This window comes from Canis lupus, chromosome 10 (assembly GCF_011100685.1).
Source record: "Canis lupus familiaris isolate Mischka breed German Shepherd chromosome 10, alternate assembly UU_Cfam_GSD_1.0, whole genome shotgun sequence".
Classification (NCBI taxonomy): Eukaryota; Metazoa; Chordata; class Mammalia; order Carnivora; family Canidae; genus Canis; species Canis lupus.
Genome location: NC_049231.1, coordinates 10836889 through 10856544, shown reverse-complemented (window position 1 = coordinate 10856544; position 19656 = coordinate 10836889). Strand labels below are relative to the sequence as shown.

At 41.2% G+C, this 19656-nt stretch overlaps 1 protein-coding gene across 1 annotated transcript; it reads left to right on the top strand.

Annotated features, from left to right (window-relative positions):
• The first annotated feature begins 3049 nt into the window (after positions 1–3049).
• IL22 (interleukin 22) lies at positions 3050–7500 on the top strand. Its single transcript, XM_038549514.1, has 5 exons — positions 3050–3235; positions 3653–3718; positions 3843–3986; positions 4910–4975; positions 7423–7500. The coding sequence occupies exons 1-5, from the start codon at positions 3050–3052 to the stop codon at positions 7498–7500; spliced, it is 540 nt and encodes a 179-aa protein (XP_038405442.1).
• The last annotated feature ends 12156 nt before the right edge of the window (positions 7501–19656 follow it).

Sequence of the window (19656 nt, the reverse complement as noted above, 5' to 3'; positions counted from 1 at the left end):
CCACAAGCTCAACAACATTTTATGTTTTACAAGGATTCAGAAATGTATATAAATATATTAGAGCCTATGGCAGGTGGTGGTGTGTGATGCAGAGGGAAGGAGGGTAAGGAGAGTGAGGCCTTGATCTCTGTCTCTGTCTCTTTCTCACAGACACACACACACATACACACACACACACACACGGGGGCAGGTGCAGGGGTGGGAAGGGAAGGACACCTGCAGAGAACAACGATCATGTGTATTGTACTGGGGGTATGATGACTACAAAGCTTTCTACCTGAGTTACCCGAAGTTCTCTTTCTCCTGGAGAGACGTATACTGCCAAAGAATGAGTTATGGGTTTCTGAACATCAGACAAAAAATTGAGAAATAGTTTCATCATGCAGTCAATGAATATTTATTAATCGCCTATTGCGTGCCAAGTGCTCTCCCGGGTGCTGGGGACAGTACAGTGCATGAGACAGAGGACTTGCCTTCTGGATAGGGATTCTGGTTTAGCCCTTCCTGGCATCAGGCTGGGAAAACTGCCACTTAAAATTTTATATCTACCATGGGTACAGTCTGTCTGGGGCCTGGGAACATGAGGCCAGGGGGGTGTTCATCTGGGGTGGCCGCTGGAAGACATTTGACAGTTTACAAGTCAACAACAGAAGAGAAGACCTCTCATGATCTGAAGTTATTTAGCACCGATATGGCTCCAGCTGTTTCTTCCTGGGAGCAGTTTTATGCTGTATCCCCAGCTCTCCTAATAACAAATATTTTTGAGACTTTCTCTATCACTGTTCAGAAATCCTAGTGCATTTTTTCACTTTAGTGGGTTTTGGTCAAGCTCATGGAAGCCTAAGATCTTGGCTCCATTAACACTATGTTTTTGATGGTTGCCCAGCAGGGCTGTATAATGACTCAGAGACATGTCGATGCTGCTGAAGACTGGTTTGCAATTTTCTGACATTCGATGTTTGTTTCACAGCTGTTTATTCCCTAATCAGGAATAATAATAATAATGAGGCTGGCAAGCAAGATTGCACCAAACCTTCAAATTACAAGTACTGTAAAGGCAGCCCCAATTCACCTCCATGCATGTTCCCAAAGATGCTTAGTGAGTTATTTAAATTCACAGAACTATATATCAATTCCCTCGACATCCTTTTTGTTGATTTCTTTTTAGGTGTCTGGTGCTGTGCTAAGTGTTGGAGATGCAAAGATAAACAAGATGAAGACTCTTCCCTGGGAAGCATATAACTTGATGATGTCAAAACTTATTTTCCATGGGAAAACAATTATATATGCTTGTCATGTTCCCAGGCAAACCAACAAGTCTACTGAATCCACAGTATAAGCATAAACCTAGTGCTGATATAATTATACAGAGTTTTGGACATGGACAAAAGTGGCCATGTCTCATATAATAGAAAATTGAAAGAAAAAGAGTCTCTCATCTTGGGCTCATGAACACCCCCAAGCTAATGTTTGGAAGGAGTCTGTTATTTACTCGTCCAAATCTCACCCTTTGCATCTGTCTCCTAAGACACCTTCCCAAATGCTCAGTGTCCTCGTGCTGCTCTATTCCTCCACGGTGGCCTTCACCTGGGTCTTGCCATCTCACCAATGCTCAAGATTCTATAATTATTCATTTTCCTTCTTCTAGTTCTTCAACACTCTTGATCTTGACTAGTTGTGGGAGAAAAATCTGATCAAACCTATGTGCATACTCCTTCCCCTAGCAATAGATCATGGCACTTGCTCCCCTGTCATCCATCTCTTGGGAGGTTTCCCAGTCTAGTTTTTAGGTGTTATTTAGAATTTAATCCATTTTTAATAACTCAAAATCAAGATATAACTACTATATTGCCAGGTTCTCTTCCTTAGGCATCCATATACATGATAAAAGTTGTTAGAAAGATTTTTTGGAAATATTATTTCGAGACTTAACTTGTGTGTTACTTAACTTGAATGAGCACAGGTAATATTTCAAGATGAGCTATTATATCTACTATATTCTTAAAACACTTGTATGTTAAGAAAGGTAGCGATTAGATTGCTAAGCATTAGTATTTCCAAATTTAAATTGATACTGATTATAATTTAATAAAATTTTTTTTAAAGTAACCTCTACACCCAATGTAGGACTCAGCCTTATGATGCCAGGAATTAAGAGTCACATGCTCCTCTGACTGAGCTAGCCAGGTATCCTTCAAAGAAAATTTTAAGATATATTTGCATCCACCATAATTATTAAGATCACTTTAAAAAGTCACAGAATGGGATAAAATGAGTGCTTAGATTAGCCAACACTGTTATTTTAAAAATGCAAGTCTTCCTCAGGATTAAAAATATATGTGTATATTTTTATGTACATTAAATGTACATAAAAGTGTATTAAAAATTTATAAGGTTATTTTTAAAAGTGGAATTATCTCCAAGCTATTATCACTATTTATTTTAAGGCAGAGGATATAGGACACGAGTCCTTTATTTCTGATCACCTTTAATGAGATAAGAATCTATGAAGCTGGAAGGAAAATGAGCCTATGACCAAACTGTTTACTCAGCTACTACAGAAGATGAAAAAATATTATGCCGAATCTGGAATCCACGAAGACAAAGCAATTGCTTTCTTTGAAAAATAAGTAGGGTTTAGAAAATTTCTGGGATTTATCTGTGAAAACACCTTTGGGGCCCTAATAGTGACGTTTTAGGGAAACACTCGCATTTCAAGGTGGGAAAAATAGGAGGTGGCGTTTTGTGGGCTCCTGTGGTGGTTAGGTAGTTCTCAGAAGACAGTACTGGAAATTAGATAATTGCTGATGTCATTTTTTACAAAAAAAAAAATGTGTATTCTGGGGGCTATAAAAGCAGCAACTTTTGCCTTCCCCTCACAAGCAGAATCATCGAAACAGGTAAGTGTTTCAGCAAACTTGGTGTGATGGGTTCGTTTGACGTGATACTTCTTGATACCTAATTGTTTGCCTTTATGCTTTTGCTTCTTGTTCTCTTGATACCAGGTTTCTTTTCTAGTCGCCATTAGTTCCAGTTAGAGCTGTCTGCGATGGCTGCCCTGCAGAAATCTGTGAGCTCTACCCTTATGGGAACTCTGGCCGCCAGCTGCCTCCTTCTCATTGCCCTGTGGGTGCAGGGAGGGGCAGCGCTGCCCATCAGCTCTCACTGCAGACTTGACAAGTCCAACTTCCAGCAGCCCTATATCACCAACCGCACCTTCATGCTGGCTAAGGAGGTACTCATCTCGGTCTCTCTGTCTTTCATATCTTCTCTCCTTGGAACCTGATAGTTCCTAAAACGTTTTCCAGAACACTACTAAGATCTGTAAGAATGCATTGTCTCTCCTCACTGGTAGACCACAGATTATTTTCTATGTCTCCTTAGAGACTCTTTGGAGATTAGGCTTTACCAGAAGACCCTCCATGTTGGCCTTGATGATATATGTTCGTTGAATTTTACTCCCCAAAGGCCATTTATTAGCCCTTCTGACTGTGTTTCTCCTTACTCCTGTGTGCATTATTTTAAACTCATGCACACATCTGAATTCTTGAGTCTTCATGGGGCTGCTCTGGGGAGAGTGGATAGAGTGCATCTCTACTCACAGACTTTTCATCACAGATGAAAAGGCACTTAGTCTTTTCTTCTCTTCCAGGCTAGTTTGGCAGATAACAACACAGATGTTCGTCTCATTGGGGAGAAACTGTTCCACGGAGTCAATGTAAGCCATAGTCATGATGAGCGGGGCAGTGTGTCATCCCTGGTTGTTTGGATGGTGGTGATGATGCTTTGGGTCTTCTGGATGCCCCTCAACATGACCCCTGCTGTTTCACTTTTGCCTGCAGATGGGAGAGCGCTGCTATCTGATGAAGGAGGTGCTGAACTTTACCCTTGAAGAAGTGCTGCTCCCCCAATCCGATAGGTTTCAGCCCTATATGCAGGAGGTGGTGCCCTTCCTGGCCAGGCTCAGCAACAAGCTAAGCCAATGTGTGAGTTTTTGTCCCCGCCTAACTCTACCCTCTCCTACTTGACTGTCTTGCCTTGCTTCTTTCCTTTAGAGCTCTTCTCTGCAAACCCTCACTGCCCCTTCCCACGCTGGCAGCAAGAGGTGCCTCAGCAACACCACCGTGAGAGTCATTTGGAATCACAGAATGTTTGTTTTTGCTTTAATTGAATCATATTTTGAACATATGATGACGAAGAGTGTCTGAAAGACAAGAGCAGAGAAAGCTCTTTTGTCCTTGGGAAAAAGCATCTCAAGTTATGTGAGACAAGAAAGGTGTTGAGACCTGTAGGGAAAAAATGCCTAGGTGTGGGAATGGGTCCCTGGAGTATAGATGGAACAGGTGGGAAGAAGAGAGGCTAATGGGAAGATTTAATGTTCAGTGCTGGGTGGGCAAAGATGGTTGCCCTTTGGATGTCACGAGAAGGGACAAAAGTCAGAGGTGTGTGACCTTGATGGCTCTGAATATTTAAAATTATGAAAAGACTGCAGTGGAGTGGGCAGAGTGAAGGGACCTAGTATTTATTGAGGAGGGCCTACTGTTCACACAAGACATTTTATGTCCGTTTCTTGTTCTGAGCATGCATTTTTTTGAGGGGTAGAGTTAGGGTTTTATTCTTCACAGAATTTGCATAAACCACTCTACTCTTTCCACAAACGTAAACCTCAGTAGGATTTCTCAAGGGTGAAGAGAGGTCCCATGTAAGGGAAATGACTGGATTTTGGTGTCCAAGGGAATTCAAGAGCTTTGAAAATCTAGGTCACTGGTGAAATCTAGGTCATTGTGGGCAAAATTGCTAAGAACTTTAACTCCAGGTGCATTGTAACACACCTCAGTTAGGGACGCTGAGGTTCATAAAGCTTCAGCACGACAGTGTTAAAATAAGTGCTCTGGTTTTCATTTTGTAGCATATTGAGAACGATGACCAGCATATCCAGAGAAATGTGCAAAAGCTGAAGGACACAGTGCAAAAGGTACTACTAATAACTATTAACTCTAACCATTAAATAGGAGAGACAAATATTGTTTTTCTTTCCTACCTTTTCTTTTTTCCCCCCACATGTAATTTTTTGCTTTATTTGCCTACATCAGGTTGATTATATATATATTTATTTGTATATACTATTTATTTTGTATTTATTTTATATATATTTATTATATATATTTATAGATAAATTTTAAAATTTTGCAAATCATAGAATTCTAGAATTGACTGGGAAATAAGATTATCTAATCTCTTCACCCCATGTTCTGGGCATGACTAGCCGTAGAGCCAGGGCTAGAATGCAGGTCTCTTGAATCCCCTCCAGCACTCTTTCTAGCAGCAATTTGTGTTAGTTTTAGTGTTAATTCTTTAGGAAATTTGAAATTCCTACTGATTCACGTAATCCAAACAAGCACTTGTTCAAAAACAGGAAAGTACTTGGGGACAAATTTATTTGAGGTGATTTTTGAAGCCATTGATTTGATGACTTAAAACTTGGAGAAATAAACCCAGAACAACCATAACAAAAGAGTTGCACATATATGATGTAAATTTTTAGAATTATTGATACTTATATTTAATTATCATAATATAATACCTAGAAGCTATTGATTTTAATTTAAAAGCAAGAATGAGCAACCCCCAATTTCTTTTATGCAGTTCCAAATGGAATGGATTTATTAGAGTGAATGGAAGTCTGAACTGGAAATACTCTTCTCTTCCTCTCTTTTTTCCCTTTCCTTTCTGGTCTCCTTCTTCACTCAACAAATCCCCAGTGAGCATCTATCTGGTTAGGCTAGTGTGCATTTGTACAGAGAATGATACTGTCACATGGCCTATTTGGATAAAGGAACAATAGTAGAAGGCTCAGACTAGCAATTGTGACTCATTCAAAAACCAGAGGAATGATTACTAGCAGCGAAAGTGATGCTTTTGCAAGCAGGTAACAAACCTCAGAAACATGAAGGTTCTAGCTATTGGAATTTTTAATAACAGGTGTAACCTTAATCATCCCCTTCTTTCCACCTTGATGTTTCTTTTAAAAATTATTTCTTGCTGATCATGATTTAATGAATCTAACCATTTCTTTGATAATCGAAGGCTTTGTAGTCTTTCATTGTGAAGACCAATTCTCTTGCCATATATCTATTACCTAGAGGTAGAGGGCTGAATGTTAGCATGCCATTGCCAAGAAGTTCTTTGCACTTCTGGCTTGAAAAATTCCTGATGTCAGCTTACTTTGTTGGCTTTAGAAAAATGAAGTGTGAGAGAGAAACATCTGATGGTGATCCATGTAGGGGAATAGAATTTAAAACTTTTAACTCATTTTGAAAAAATCGACTTTAACATTTGCAGTAGAGTGTCATGTAGAAGAGTGATTATGTATTTATTTATTTTTTTAAGGCCTGTAGCTCCAGAAAGCATAGGTGAGAGAAGAATGTTACTCAGAGGAAGCTCAACCTGAGAGAAAACTGGTCAGCACCAGCTGAAATGAGAGGGTGGTCTTGGAGGTGTTAATTCCCCGCCACTGGAGGTAGAAGCAGAGAGCTGGTTGTGGTAGAATGGAGGAGACACAGTAGATCAGGAGACTTCCAAAGTTCTTTATAGCCTTGGGAGTCTTTGAGATATAAGAAGTATCACTTGACATGATGTCAAAGGAAGTACGAAAGGTGGAATGATGGCAGACAGCAGGAAGAGAAAGGGGAGCAAAGCATAGAGGACAGTCATGGCTTACTACCTTCCTTGAAATAAGTTGGAGCAAATTTAATAGATTAGATGAATTTCAGAGGAGGATGCTTTGGCCTCGAATCTGACTTCTGTCTCCTATGGAGTCTGGAAGCCTCATTTGCATACTATTTGGAAGGAAGAGGAAAGAAGCGGTATTATATTGTGTATCTGGCTTTCTACTAATTAAAGCAACTGGATGGGACTAATTTGTCATTCCCCCCACAAAAGTGAAAACCTGTATTTTCCCCCCTTTGTTAAGGAGTTGAGAACAGAAAAAAAAAAAAAAACCCATGTGTACTGGTAAATGTGTAGTTTTGATTCGAAGTTGTGTGAGCTGAGCTGTTATAATTAGTTGGCCATAGCCTATTGTGAGGGTATGAGGCAAGGCCGGGCGTGATGGGGGGTATTGGGTCCTGCAGATGCCTGCTGTGCATCTGCAGGACCTGCTTCTCTGGTGAGGAAGTGGCTTTCGGCAGCTTCATCAGTGTAGATACAACTGAGACTGGTGCCTGTTTGTGCCCTTTCATTTCAGTTGGGTCTATGGCAAATCACACTATATTCTTGTGAAAAGATCACTATTAGTAATATTTTACAAAGGCAAAAACCTGGTTTATGTCTCCAGCAACCTAACCATCTTTTTATAATTTGTTCCTCCTAAAAAAAGCATGGTATAAATGCTCAAATACTCACGCATTCTTATTTTTACAGCTTGGAGAGAATGGAGAGATCAAAGCAATTGGAGAACTGGATCTGCTGTTTATGGCCCTGAGAAATGCCTGCGTTTGACCAGAGCAAAGCTGGAAAATGGATAACCAACCCTTTTTGCCTGTTAGAAATAACAAGACCCCCTAAAAGGTTTTCTTTTATCAAAAGGAAAATGGGAAGCCAAACTTTACAATCATGGGTGGATTCTAAAGAAACCCCTGCTTAGCTTAAAAAAGAGAACAATGCCACCTGTGTCCAGAAGACCAGAAGGTAGACCTTCCAAGCTTAATGAAAATGACTGATAAAATGTTATTGTAGTTGGTGTTTTATATGCAGAAATTTATTTTTTAAAAGCAATTGTCTATTCCTATAAACCATATTACTTCCCATTTCCTAAATAACCTCATTTCCAAAACCAATAATTTATATTTATGAATTTATTTATTATTGTAAGTACACATTTTATTTATGTCATTTTAATATATAGATTTATTTATAGAAGCGTTATGGTATTGCTACTTAAGTATAAAGTCAGTATTTATATTTATGACAATAATTATGGAGCTATGTTTATTTGACCTCAATAAATACTTTGATACCCTACATCTTGTGGCTTTGTGACTTGTTTCCCTTTACTATCATCATCGTCATTACCATCATCACCATCACCATCACCATCATCATCATCATCATCATGTAATCATTCCTATTTGCTTACTCTAGCTCTAGCTTGAATCTATTAAGGAGGGCATTCTTCAGTTTTCCTGCAAGTCAGGAAATACAGTAAAGGGGAAGAGGACTGAGTTTGGGGGAGTCTTTGAAATTTGTGCAGAGAAGGGAAAAGCAATAGAGATAGATGGACTAGTTCTATCTAGAAGAATGGACAGGAGACACCAGCACTGAGGAATGTGTAGGTCTTTCCACAGAAAGTGAAAGTCAGTGGTTAGGAGAGGTCAGTGGGTCAGTGGTCAACTGTTTACGGTGTTTCATTCTCTGAAAAGTCAGGAAGCCCAGGTTTATTGTACAGGTCACGTGCCAGTTGGTTGTCAAGTTCCTGCAGGATTAGGCCAAGCCTAGTGGTGACAGGTGAGTGCATATGTAAATTTTAGATTTGCTCCTGGGTAAAGTGGAGCTAATACTTTTGGGTATGGGTTCCAAATGCTGAGAGGCACCAAAGCTAAGCTTCATAGATAATAGAAATATAATTGTTTCAGGGATAAACTGGGGTTTAGGACTCTTTCTTCTCTTCTTCCAAAAGAATCTCAGTGTAAAACTTAGCGAAATTTGGGATTGTAATTATTTTTGACCAGTCTTCTAGAAATTGAGCCATAAATGGAATATCCTCAGAATTGGATTCATGAACGCTTCCATCTAGGCCAAGGAGTCTGAAATGAAGAGATTTTAAAAATTCTGGATGCTAATGAACGTAAAGTATAAAGTATCAGGATCTTCTTCAATTCTGAAGGGCAGTGCTGGCAAATTTTGCAGCCATGGGAGATAGTCCAAATTCCTCACAGGGAGGGAGTCTTTACAGAATCATTGGTACCCGCTATAGCAATTCCTTGCAGCAGTGGCAGAGGGCAGCATTGGCTGGCACTATTTACACTACTCTTACTCTTGGCCTTGGCAGAGGCCTCCGGTGTCTCCTCCCCCAGTAGCAGATGGCAGCACTCAGGTGTTCATGAAGACTAATCCGTGAGGTTGCATGAGACATAGGCCCCCAGAGACACCAACCAACATTTAGGACTGAGGAAAAGCCACTGGAGTGTTTTGAGTGTGGGAAAAACTGGCTATGATTCCTGTTCTAAAAAGATCACTTTGGGGTTGGGTGGAGAGTAAGTCTAGGAGGGGTGAGACTAGAGGCAAGTCCAGCACCACATTTTAGGGAGGAGGTGATGATTGCACTGGAGTGGGTGGGAGTGGAGCCAGAGAAAACTGATGTGTGACTATTTCTGTGACACTTGGTTTGGGTTGCCTGGGAAATAAGGGCCACACATAGGTCAGATTCACTAAGAGAAAAAGCGATCTGCTAGTTTTTCTTCTGGTTCTTCATTTATATTAGATTCTTCCCTAGCATGCAGTGCTTCATATGAGTAAGGACAGACAGATGATTTTTGTTCTGAAAAGAGGTCAGGATTTTAAGATTTGAGTCAAGATATATATCAGATGAGAAATAGTGATACCAAGAGTTGAAATCTGAGGTCCTATCATCTCGCAGGCAACCACAGCTATAGTGACTTTATCTTTAAAATATACTTTCAAGGCGCTTGAGTGGCTCAGTCAGTTAAGCATCTGATCTTGATTTCAGCTCAGGTTTACGATCTCAGTTGTGAGATTGAGCCCTACATCAGGCTACATGCTGGGCATGAAGCCTGCTTACGATTCTTTCTTTCCCTCTGCTTCTCTTCCCCCTCTGCTTGTTCTTTCTCAATAATAATAATAATAATAATAATAATAATAATTTACACACATATACATATATACTTTCAAGGACTGTTTATTGTTTAAAAAAAAAAAGACGCAGAGGACTGGGACGATGGATCCTAATCACCAAGAGAAAATCCTATCGCTGCTACATCATGAGGGCTGGGTAAACTGTAACTGGACTATGGGCATGGACTGAATTGTCTTGTCTATTCACTCAATAGTTTTGTCCATGGAGAACTACATCAATTGAAAAAGACAGGATCATCAAGAACTCCATTTCTATAGGAATGAGGGTGTAGGTCACTTGACCAGGTGAAGGACCCTGTCCAATGAGGTGTAGGCAGAGGGAATAGGGAAAATGGAATGAGTGGTGGAAGGAGGAGTTCCTAATTATTAATTTAGGTCATGTGAACAGCTATAAAAATAGGAACTATAGCAGATAAGGTTTCTATTAATGAGTTATTTGTCTTTTTTCTCCTTTTCCCTTCCCTCCACCTTTTTTTTTTAAAGGAAATTTTTATTTTTTAATTTTATTTTAAGATTTATTGATTTATTTTTTTAATTTTTAAAAAAATTTTCTATTTATTCAGAGGCAGAGAGAGAGAGGCAGGCAGAGAGGCAGAGACACAGGCAGAGGGAGAAGCAGACTCCACGCAGGGAGCCTGATGTGGGGCTTGATCCCAGGTCTCCAGGATCACACCCCAGGCTGCAGGCGGCGCTAAACCGCTGTGCCACCGGGGCTGCCCCTTCCCTCCACCTTTTATAGGAAGATCATTTGTAGAGGTTATTCTAGTTTTCAGGTGGGAATATGATCGCATTGATATTATTCTGTAATGATATAGTAGTTGATGAGATTCTAAGTGTTACCTGTGTTGGAGACACAGGAGACATTTTTCACCTGAACAAATCCAAGAGTGGATGTTGAAGACAAAAGGGATGGCTTGTGCCATCTGGCCCTCCAGATCCATCCTCTGTTCTTTTCCACTCTAGTTGGTGCCCAGAGAGTCTGATATATATGAAATGCCTCATATATGTGTTTATTCTCTGTCTTTCGATTGTATTGGCAAGTGGGAAAAGTTAGCAGGAGATTGAAGGAAGTGAATAAGGTCAGAATACTTATTCCTCTGGAAGCTTCTTGCCAGATTGCTTTGCAGGTTGGTGTTATAGTTCTACTAAAAGCCTCAGCTCCTCACAGACGGCCCTCTTCCACATAGTTTTCTTTACTGGTTTTAGAAATTGTTCTCAGCACTGTTTCCTCATTGGCTTCCAGCTATTGTTAGCTTCAGGGCATTGCACTGCTTCATGGGGTCCCTTAAACTCTACATCTTAAAAAAAAAATCAATCTCTTATTAAACTCTTCTCTGTTACCCAGTTTGAGTGTATCATATGTTTTCTGCTGGGATTCTGATCTATATATTCCCTTTTTCTCTTGACTCTCTCCACAACGCCCACATAGCAGCAGGATGAAGTCTGTTAACTTAGATATCTTTTATGCACAATAAAGAAGTCAGTTTTTGGCATATCTGAGTCATGTGTAAAATTTGACCCTGCAGTAAAGCAAAATCAGAAACAATAGAATTTTGGTTTCTAAAATCAAGCACTTTCTTTAATTAAAAAATCCAACAGATTTCTCTACGGGGGAGTAGAGGCATTTAGGTCAACATGCAGGGACTAATGCGCTCTCTTCTTCCCTCTGGCCCAAGAATGCTCTTGGTCCCCTGGAGGCTCTCTTCTCTACCCTGTTGCTTTCATGCAGGACAAACAAGAGGATCTTTAAGTTGGGCTATGACACCAGCTAGAGGATGGGAGAATTATTACACTTGAATAATTTTGACTGCTCTCAGCCTTGTGTTTTGGTTGCCTCTCTTGTGTGTGGCCCTTCTTTCTCCTCTTATCTTGCTTCAGGACATTCAAGATGACCCTACATGCTTCTTTTAGTCACGGTCTCTCCTTATTTCTATGGGGTTTAACTGTCTGGGTCATTCTCTGCATTCTGTATCTCACTTTAGCAATACGTGTGCAGAAGAACCTCAATAGCATCTAGAAATTGATCTGTCGTGCCCTTACCGGTGGGTGCTGTTTGTCTGTGAAACCTGCATGCTGCGGGATGCCCTGTCGAGCTCTTGTTCCATCTATGTTATTTTCCACTTGCCATGACCTCAGGGGCTGTTTTTAGGCACACTGGTTGCCCAGGAACTTTATGATTCTTACGTTGTTGCTTGACTCAATAACATCTTAGGAATTTCAATTCAATTCAGGTCAGTAAGCAACCATTTAGATCATAGAGTAGCAAGATGCTGCACTAGGGGCTATGAAAGTAGAAGGTTTGGCTATAATTTGGATGCTGTCCTCAAGAAGCTGGTAGTCTCATGAGGAAGATGATGAGCAAACAACTGTCCGGGCACAAGTGGACTGAAATGTGCTTATGGGAGAGGCACCAACAAGGTGACAGTTGTCACTGTTGATGTCACCAGAGTTGCATTTGAGCAGATTTTTTTGAAGGATAAGAAAAATTTCAGCAGGTTCAAATGTGGTCTCCTCTGTGAAACTTCCCCTTCGCAACCTAGCATAGTTAATTGTTCCATCTTCAGGAGCCTCAAGGCATAAATGTATAACTCTCTTTTAGCATTTATCATGCTGCATATTAATTATTTGTTATGTGTCTATTTTAGGAGCTTCTCAAGTATAGAAAATATTGTTTGTCTTTGTGTTTTAGGACCTAAAAATGCCTGGCACCTAACAGGGGCTTGGTAAATATTTGGTGGATAGATGCATAAAAAACTGAACAGCAGGGCAGCCCCAGTGGTTCAGCGGTTTAGCGCCGCCTTCAGCCCAGGGCGTGATCCTGGAGACCTGGGATCGAGTCCCACGTCGGGCTCCCTGCATGGAGCCTGCTTCTCCTTCTGCCAGTGTCTCTGCCTCTCTCTCTCTCTCTCTCTCTCTCTCTATGTCTCTCATGAATAAATAAATAAAATCTTAAAAAAAAAAGAACTGAACGGCATTCTGGGCCTAAGGATTTGGATAAGCAAAGGGTTAGAGACCAGAAAGGGGACAGAGTCATCAGGGGAAAGCCAGAGGCCCAGTGTTTGGACTCATGAAAAGGGAACTTTGTGAATTAATAGGATTTTGGCTCACTCCATGCCTTGGCCCCTAACCTAATATGAACTGATAAGACAACTGCCTCAACGCTCTGTACTCTAACTTTGTCCTTTTTGAGTTTGGGCAGCTGACATCTGCTAACACTTCCCACCACCAAATGCCTCATAAGAATTATGGGAAATGTGATGTTGCTGATGGTATGGAGTAAAATCCATTCAAAAGCTAAATCCAAACCAACTCAATAGTTTCTGACACAGCCAGACAAGAGATGTCACCTCCTGGAGAACATCCACACTGTAGGAGACCCACCCATGGCCTACCTGGCCCTCTCTGTTGATAACCTCTGACAAGCAAAGGCTGCTGGAGAACACCTGATTTAAAGCCATGATAGAATTATCTGAGTTCTCCATCCATGGTTTTGTCAAAGTCTCCACGCTTTTGTCTCCAGAGGGTGGTTCTAATGGACTGGGGCATGTCCCTAGAGCATGTGTAATCTGCTCTTCACTGTCTCCACAGTCTTTGAACTGCATGTTCCTCATTCTTAAAATAAGGAGAGTAACACCTACCCTCATGTAAGAATGAAATCACTCCATCATGGCTGGTTGGAAGTAGAATTTTCTGAGTTGAATTAAATATATATATATATATATTATTCTTTTAAAACACAATATATATGCAATATATAAAGAATAAATGAACACACTAATTCAGAGCAGAACCTTGGAAGACATTAGCCCCAAAGCAAGTTTATGGGAAGGATAAGAGACCTCTTACTAAGAGACCTCTTACTAGCTGATTCTTGCCATCAGAGAGTACTTGCAAAACAAACAACACACATGTGTTTAACTGCAGAAAAGTGAAGAGCTGTTGTGTAGAAAGTAATGAGAAAAGATACAAGAACAAAAAGGAGGAGCCAGCATCACTGAACACAGAGCTGCAGGAGAGGTCCCCTTTAAGCCCAGCCGGTCAGCTTGTCTGATCTGTCTAAACACTTCTGGTTGGGTTTGAAATGCAGAAGAAAGACAGGAAACAGTACAGAAAGCAGTGGAGGAGATGCCCACTGTGGGCTCTGCAGACCTTCCAGGCAACATTAGATGATAAAGAGCTGCTTGTGGCTGCCCAGCAGAGCTCAGAAGTGGGTCAAGAAGAAACACTTGAGAGGCCCTGCTTAGCAGAGTTTATTGTGTCAGCACCCAAATTTCTTCCTCTGATCCCTGACCACCCTTTGGTCTTTCCTTCCCTCTCAGGGCATTGGGTGGCGATTGTGTTGGGGTGTATCCAGTAATCCAACACTGTTTATTGAACATATACTGTGTGCCAGTCACTGTTTAGAATAGGTGTAATAGCGATAAACACGCAGACAAAAATCCCTGCCCTGATAGAATATAGATTTTAGTGAAGGGAGACAGTAAACAGAATGCATAAGTAAAATATATCATGAGTTAGATAATGATAAGGGCTTCAAAAAAAAAAAAAAAGGGAAAGGGAGTGGGGTTAACTCTATTACGGTCGTGTTTTACTTTGCTAAGTGCTGCCATAAGAAAGCACTGAGGCTGGGGGGCTTCAACAACAGAGATTTATTTTTTCCCTAATCCTGGAGGCTGAGAGCCTGACACCAAGGTGTCAGGAGGGCTGGTTTTTCCTCAGGCCTTCCTCCTCGGCTTGCAGCTGGCCACCTTCCCTCTGTGGATGTCTGGGTCTTAATCGCCCTCTTCTTAGGAAGACACCAGTTGTATTGGACTGGGGCCTACCCAGAGGACTTCACTTTAACTAGATTACGTCTTTGAAGACCTTTCTCCAGATGCAATCACATTCTAGCATAGTGGGGGTTAGGATTTCAGCATAGGAGGGTTTTTTTTGGGGGGGGGGAGGGACAACATTCAGCCCAGATATCCTGGGAAAGCCTTGTTGATAAAATGATATTTGAGCAAAGTTTTGAAAGATTGGAAAGAACTGGCCACGCAGATGTCTGGGGGAAAAGCATCTTGAGCAGAGGGAACAGCAAGTACGAAGACCTTGAGACAAGGGTGTCCCTGGTGAGTCGAAAGAGCAACAAGGAGGTGTTGTGGCCAGATGAGGAGAGCAAGCGGACAGCAGGAGGAGAAGAGGCCAGAGAGGCGAGGGGACTGGCGAGTTAGCCCCTTAGGCCATTGAAAGGACTTCGGCTTTTACCCTGAATGTGAGGGGGAGTCCTTAAGGGGGAAATCGTGTTGCTAAGTCTGCAAGTTCACGTTCAAATGCAGTGCTCCGTCTGAGCGAAGTCTAGCAGGTGTTTGTGCGCAGTGCCGCAGGCCCCCAAAGCTGAAGGCACAGACCAATGGTTAGTCCATTTTCACAGAAAAGGTACATCTATTTCTAGGCCTCTCACAATCACGATTTCTGAATTCTGTCTCCATTCTTGCTGTTATTACTGCAAACCTTATTTTCAACGCACTTAGAAAATGAGGTGGGGAGGCTATATTTTTATGTGATTTCACAAAACTTTAGAGGATGACTGGATCTGTGCCTCCCATCTCTCCTTGCTGAGCTCAGGGAAGGGGACAGCAGCAGAGGTCTGCTTTCTGTCACCCATTGTGGTGGGTTATTATATTCTTTTTATTTTTTATTTTTTAAATCATGGTTAGGGTATCATAGTCTTTGCAGTATTTATGGAAGATGTGCCTTTCATTGCCAGAGAATGAATGGCCAGTACATCTGATACCAGTGTGTCAAACCTACAAATGCTAAGTTAGCCCCGAACCTACAGAGCTACAAAGAAGATTGATACTAAAAAAATAGCTATTGGAATGTATAGTAATTTTTTAATAGTAGGTTTATTTTTATGCTTCTCATCAGAAGACCTTGGGGTCCTACATAAATCCCATGTACTTATAAGCCCGGAGGCAAAGTGGTCCAGTGGAAATACCATTAGTTTGTGTTTCGAAGGCATGGGTCAAGCCTAGGTTTGCTCCTTCCTGGCTCTGTGTCTTCGAGGAAGTCATTTTACCTCTTTCCATCTCAGTTCTCCCACCTGCAAACTGGAAAAAAAAAAAAGATCTTCACTTTTTATATAGTGTTGGGAAGAACAAGTAAAGGAATATGAAGTTAGATATTTTTATCAAGTATATGCAAGGCCTGTAAAATACCACAAACAATTGTTTTACTCTTCTTTATGTGTTTTTCTTCTTGTTCCTTTTCCCTTAGGTCACGGTCCCATCTCTTGTTGTCTGTAGTGTCCGTCACAACCTCGGACATTCCTTGTGTCCTGTTCTCCAGTGTGGTGGGAGGCTGCACAGGGAGTGGGAAGCACGTGGGTTTGGGGGATTCCTGAATGTGAAGGGAATCCCTGCCTCTTTGATCGAAGGGTCGTTTGGGCATGTGATTAAACTTCCTCGAGTTCTGTAAAATGGAGCAATACCAGATGTTCTAAAACTACCTACGTTCTCAAATATAATGAGAAGTATTTAGCTGTTGCCTATATTTCAGGATATGAAAGTGTTCTCTTCCCAATCAGCCTGTGGAATATTAAGTTGTCAGCACAACAGTCAAGGTCTCTCTTAATTCCATGAATCTAGGATCAGCAGGAAAGCGAGTAGGCAGGGCTTGATTTCACCTCTTTTTTTTTTTTTTTAAAGATTTTATTTATTCATCCATGACAGACACACAGAGAGAGGCAGAGACAGAGGCAGAGGGAGAAGTAGGTTCCATGCAGGAAGCCCCACGCGGGACTTGTTCCCGGCGCCGTGGGATCATGCCCTGAGCCACAGGCAGACGCCCAACCATTGAGCCACCCGGGTGTCCCATGATCTCACCTCTCAAGAAAGCATTCAAATGGATCTAAATACATTTTAAAAATTGGATGAGGTAGGATTCTCTTCCTCTTAAAAATGTTTTTCTAGAGCTACTAATATGTTGGCATTTGCAATATAGTTAAAAAATAATTCTCTTCTGGATTGAACAAGAGAGGAAGGACCATGACTTCAGATAAGGCTTGGTGTAGCTATGACTCAGCGGAGGCTTCTTTCCCTCCTGCTGCATCAGCGGCTAGGCTCTCCTTGCTTCTCTTTCTCTCCTCCTCTCTCCTCTCCTCTCCTCTCCTCTCCTCTCCTCTCCTCTCCTCTCCTCTCCTCTCCTCTCCTCTCCTCTCCTCTCCTCTCCTCTCCTCTCCTCTCCTCTCCTTTCCTTCTTTTCTTTTATTGAGGTGAAAGTCACATTATATAAAATTAACCACTTGAAAACAATCAGTTCATTGGCATTGAGTACATTCATAATGTTGTGCAATCACTGCTTCTATCGGGCTCCAAAATATTTTCAACACTCCCCATGGGAACCCAGCAGTTACTCCCTCTTCCTCATCTCTCAGCCCTGGCAACAATCAAGCTGTTTTCTGTCTCCATCTACTTACCCATCCTCGATATCTCATAGAAGCGAAATCACACAATATGCAACCCTTTGTGTTCAGGGTCTTTTATGTAGCATATTATTTTCAAGTTTATCCATTCTGTAGCTTGTCAGTGCGTTATTCCTTCCTATGACTAACATTCCATTGTATGGACATATTACACCTGGTTTATCCATCCATTCATTCATGGATATTTGGGTCCTGTTTTCTTTTTTTTTTCCTGTTTTCTTTTCAAAGAACCTAAGTCTGATGATATAGCTCCTTTGCGCCAATCTCCCAAATGGCCAAGAGTGGAAGCTGAAGTCCCAGTAATAGCTTTAAAGGCTGTGACTTGCGTCCACATTTCCTCTTTGATGTCACATTTTCCTCCCTCCTCACTTGCTCTTGTTTGATCACACAGGCCTCCCAGCTGTACTGAACACACTAAGCAGGCGCCTTCCCTAAGGTCTTTGCATTGACTGTGACTTTTGACTGAATAGGTATCCCCATGACTTACTTACTCCTTTACTTCATTCTACTGTTGTTTAAATGTTACCTTTCCACAGAGCCTTCTGTGATCATCCTGCTAACAACCCATCCCCATCTGAGCACCAACATCCCCCTTATTCTCTTCTATTTTCTCTAAAGCAACTATGATTCTCCAATGGTATATAACTCATTTATAACTTGCATAAGTTATACTCATAGTGTTTACCTAGTTTCTCTCCTCTCCCTCCTTCACTACCACTAGAATATGACATGAAGTCAGTGATTTTTTTGTTTTGTTTATTGGTGTACCCTAAGCCCCAGTAAGCCTGGGAGATAATAAGCACTCAAAAAATATTTGGTGACTGAATGAATTAACGATGCAGGGGGAAAACATATAGAGTACAAGCCACCTATCACAGGGCAGGGAACACAGGCTGAGATTCTCAGGATTTTTGTGCACTTTTCCTCTTCATACTTGTTTCATGAGTCCAGTTCCTATATCCCCTTTCTTCCCCATCCAGACCATTTGCAGTCCTCTTCATTCCTTCTTCTTCTTTTTTTTTTTTTAAGATTTTATTTATTTATTCATGAGAGACACAGACAGAGAGAGAGGCAGAGACACAGGCAGAGGGAGAAGCAGGCTCCATGCAGGGAGCCCGACGTCGGACTCAATCCCAGGTCTCCAGGATTTGGCCCTGGGCTGAAGGTGGCGCTAAACCACTGAGCCGCCTGGGCTGCCCCTCTTCATTCCTTCTTAACCTGTTCTCACCCATCCCTATGATGATGTAAACATGAGACAAACATGTTTCTTGGGTGGAATTGTCTGACAGAGAGGGGCAATTTTGAGTCTATGTTAGCCATGCCCTGGGAAATAAATTATGCATGCAACCGCTAGATGAGCTTTCTCAAACCCCAGGAGTTGTATTTATTAAGTAAAGCTTATTAAAAGGCTGCATTTGCATTGAGGACACGAGGGCATCATTGAGAAAATATTTTGAATCATTAAATAACATTTTATTTTCTGGGGGATATAAAAATGACCTCTTTTTATTTATTTATTTTTATTTAAATTCAACTAATTAACATCTAGTGTATTATCAGTTTCAGAGGTAGAGTTCAGTGACTCATCAGTCTCTGCTTTCTTAATATTTAGCACTGGGTTGTTGCCTCGCAAGATAATATGTAATTTTGGTCATTCTTCCAAAGATAGATATTTGCTTCTCTAATAGCAGATTTGCATCCCACTGCTGTTCTGTGCCTGTGAACAGTTAATAAATTAACTTTTATTTCATTGCTGAATCACAGTGCAATCTTTCTAAAATGTTTGAACAGCAGTTAGACTCACACATGTAGTAACAGCCCTGCACACAGTTCCAAGTAGGGACAAGATTGGAAGGGACTACTGTCCCAGGGCCTAACTTGGGGATGTAATTATAAGACTTTATGGATCATAAAACAGTTGGTGATTTCAGAGATATTAAAATGTGTGTGGGGAGGAACCAAACTACAGATGTCTCTTAGAGTCAATGAAGTGGTTTAGCAATTAGGAATTTAGGAATTTAGGAATCCCAACTGAGTTTTCTTTTTTTAACTCCTACAGAAGAGCACAAACAAAGTTGCATCACAGAGATCTCCAAGTGAGCTGTAATTCTCTGCATGAGACTCATTTTGCTCATTGGGTATGCCTGACCATCAAAGACAGCAGCTAGCATCCTTTTGGACGTGTGGGGGTGAAACTGAATTTTAAGGGAAATGGCTGCCTTGGCGGCATTTGGGAATTGGGGTAGCCAAGTGCGCTTTGGGCAGATCAATTGTTTTAATGTTCTCCTGAACGTTATGTAGGAGTGACAGCCCATAAAATA

Excerpts from the sequence above, each read along its gene's own strand:
- IL22 (XM_038549514.1), top strand. The coding sequence starts at position 3,050 with ATGGCTGCCCTGCAGAAATCTGTGAGCTCTACCCTTATGGGAACTCTG. Across the intron at positions 3,236-3,652 it reads CCTTCATGCTGGCTAAGGAG|GCTAGTTTGGCAGATAACAA; the intron begins GTACTCATCTCG and ends CTTCTCTTCCAG. Across the intron at positions 3,987-4,909 it reads GCAACAAGCTAAGCCAATGT|CATATTGAGAACGATGACCA; the intron begins GTGAGTTTTTGT and ends TTCATTTTGTAG.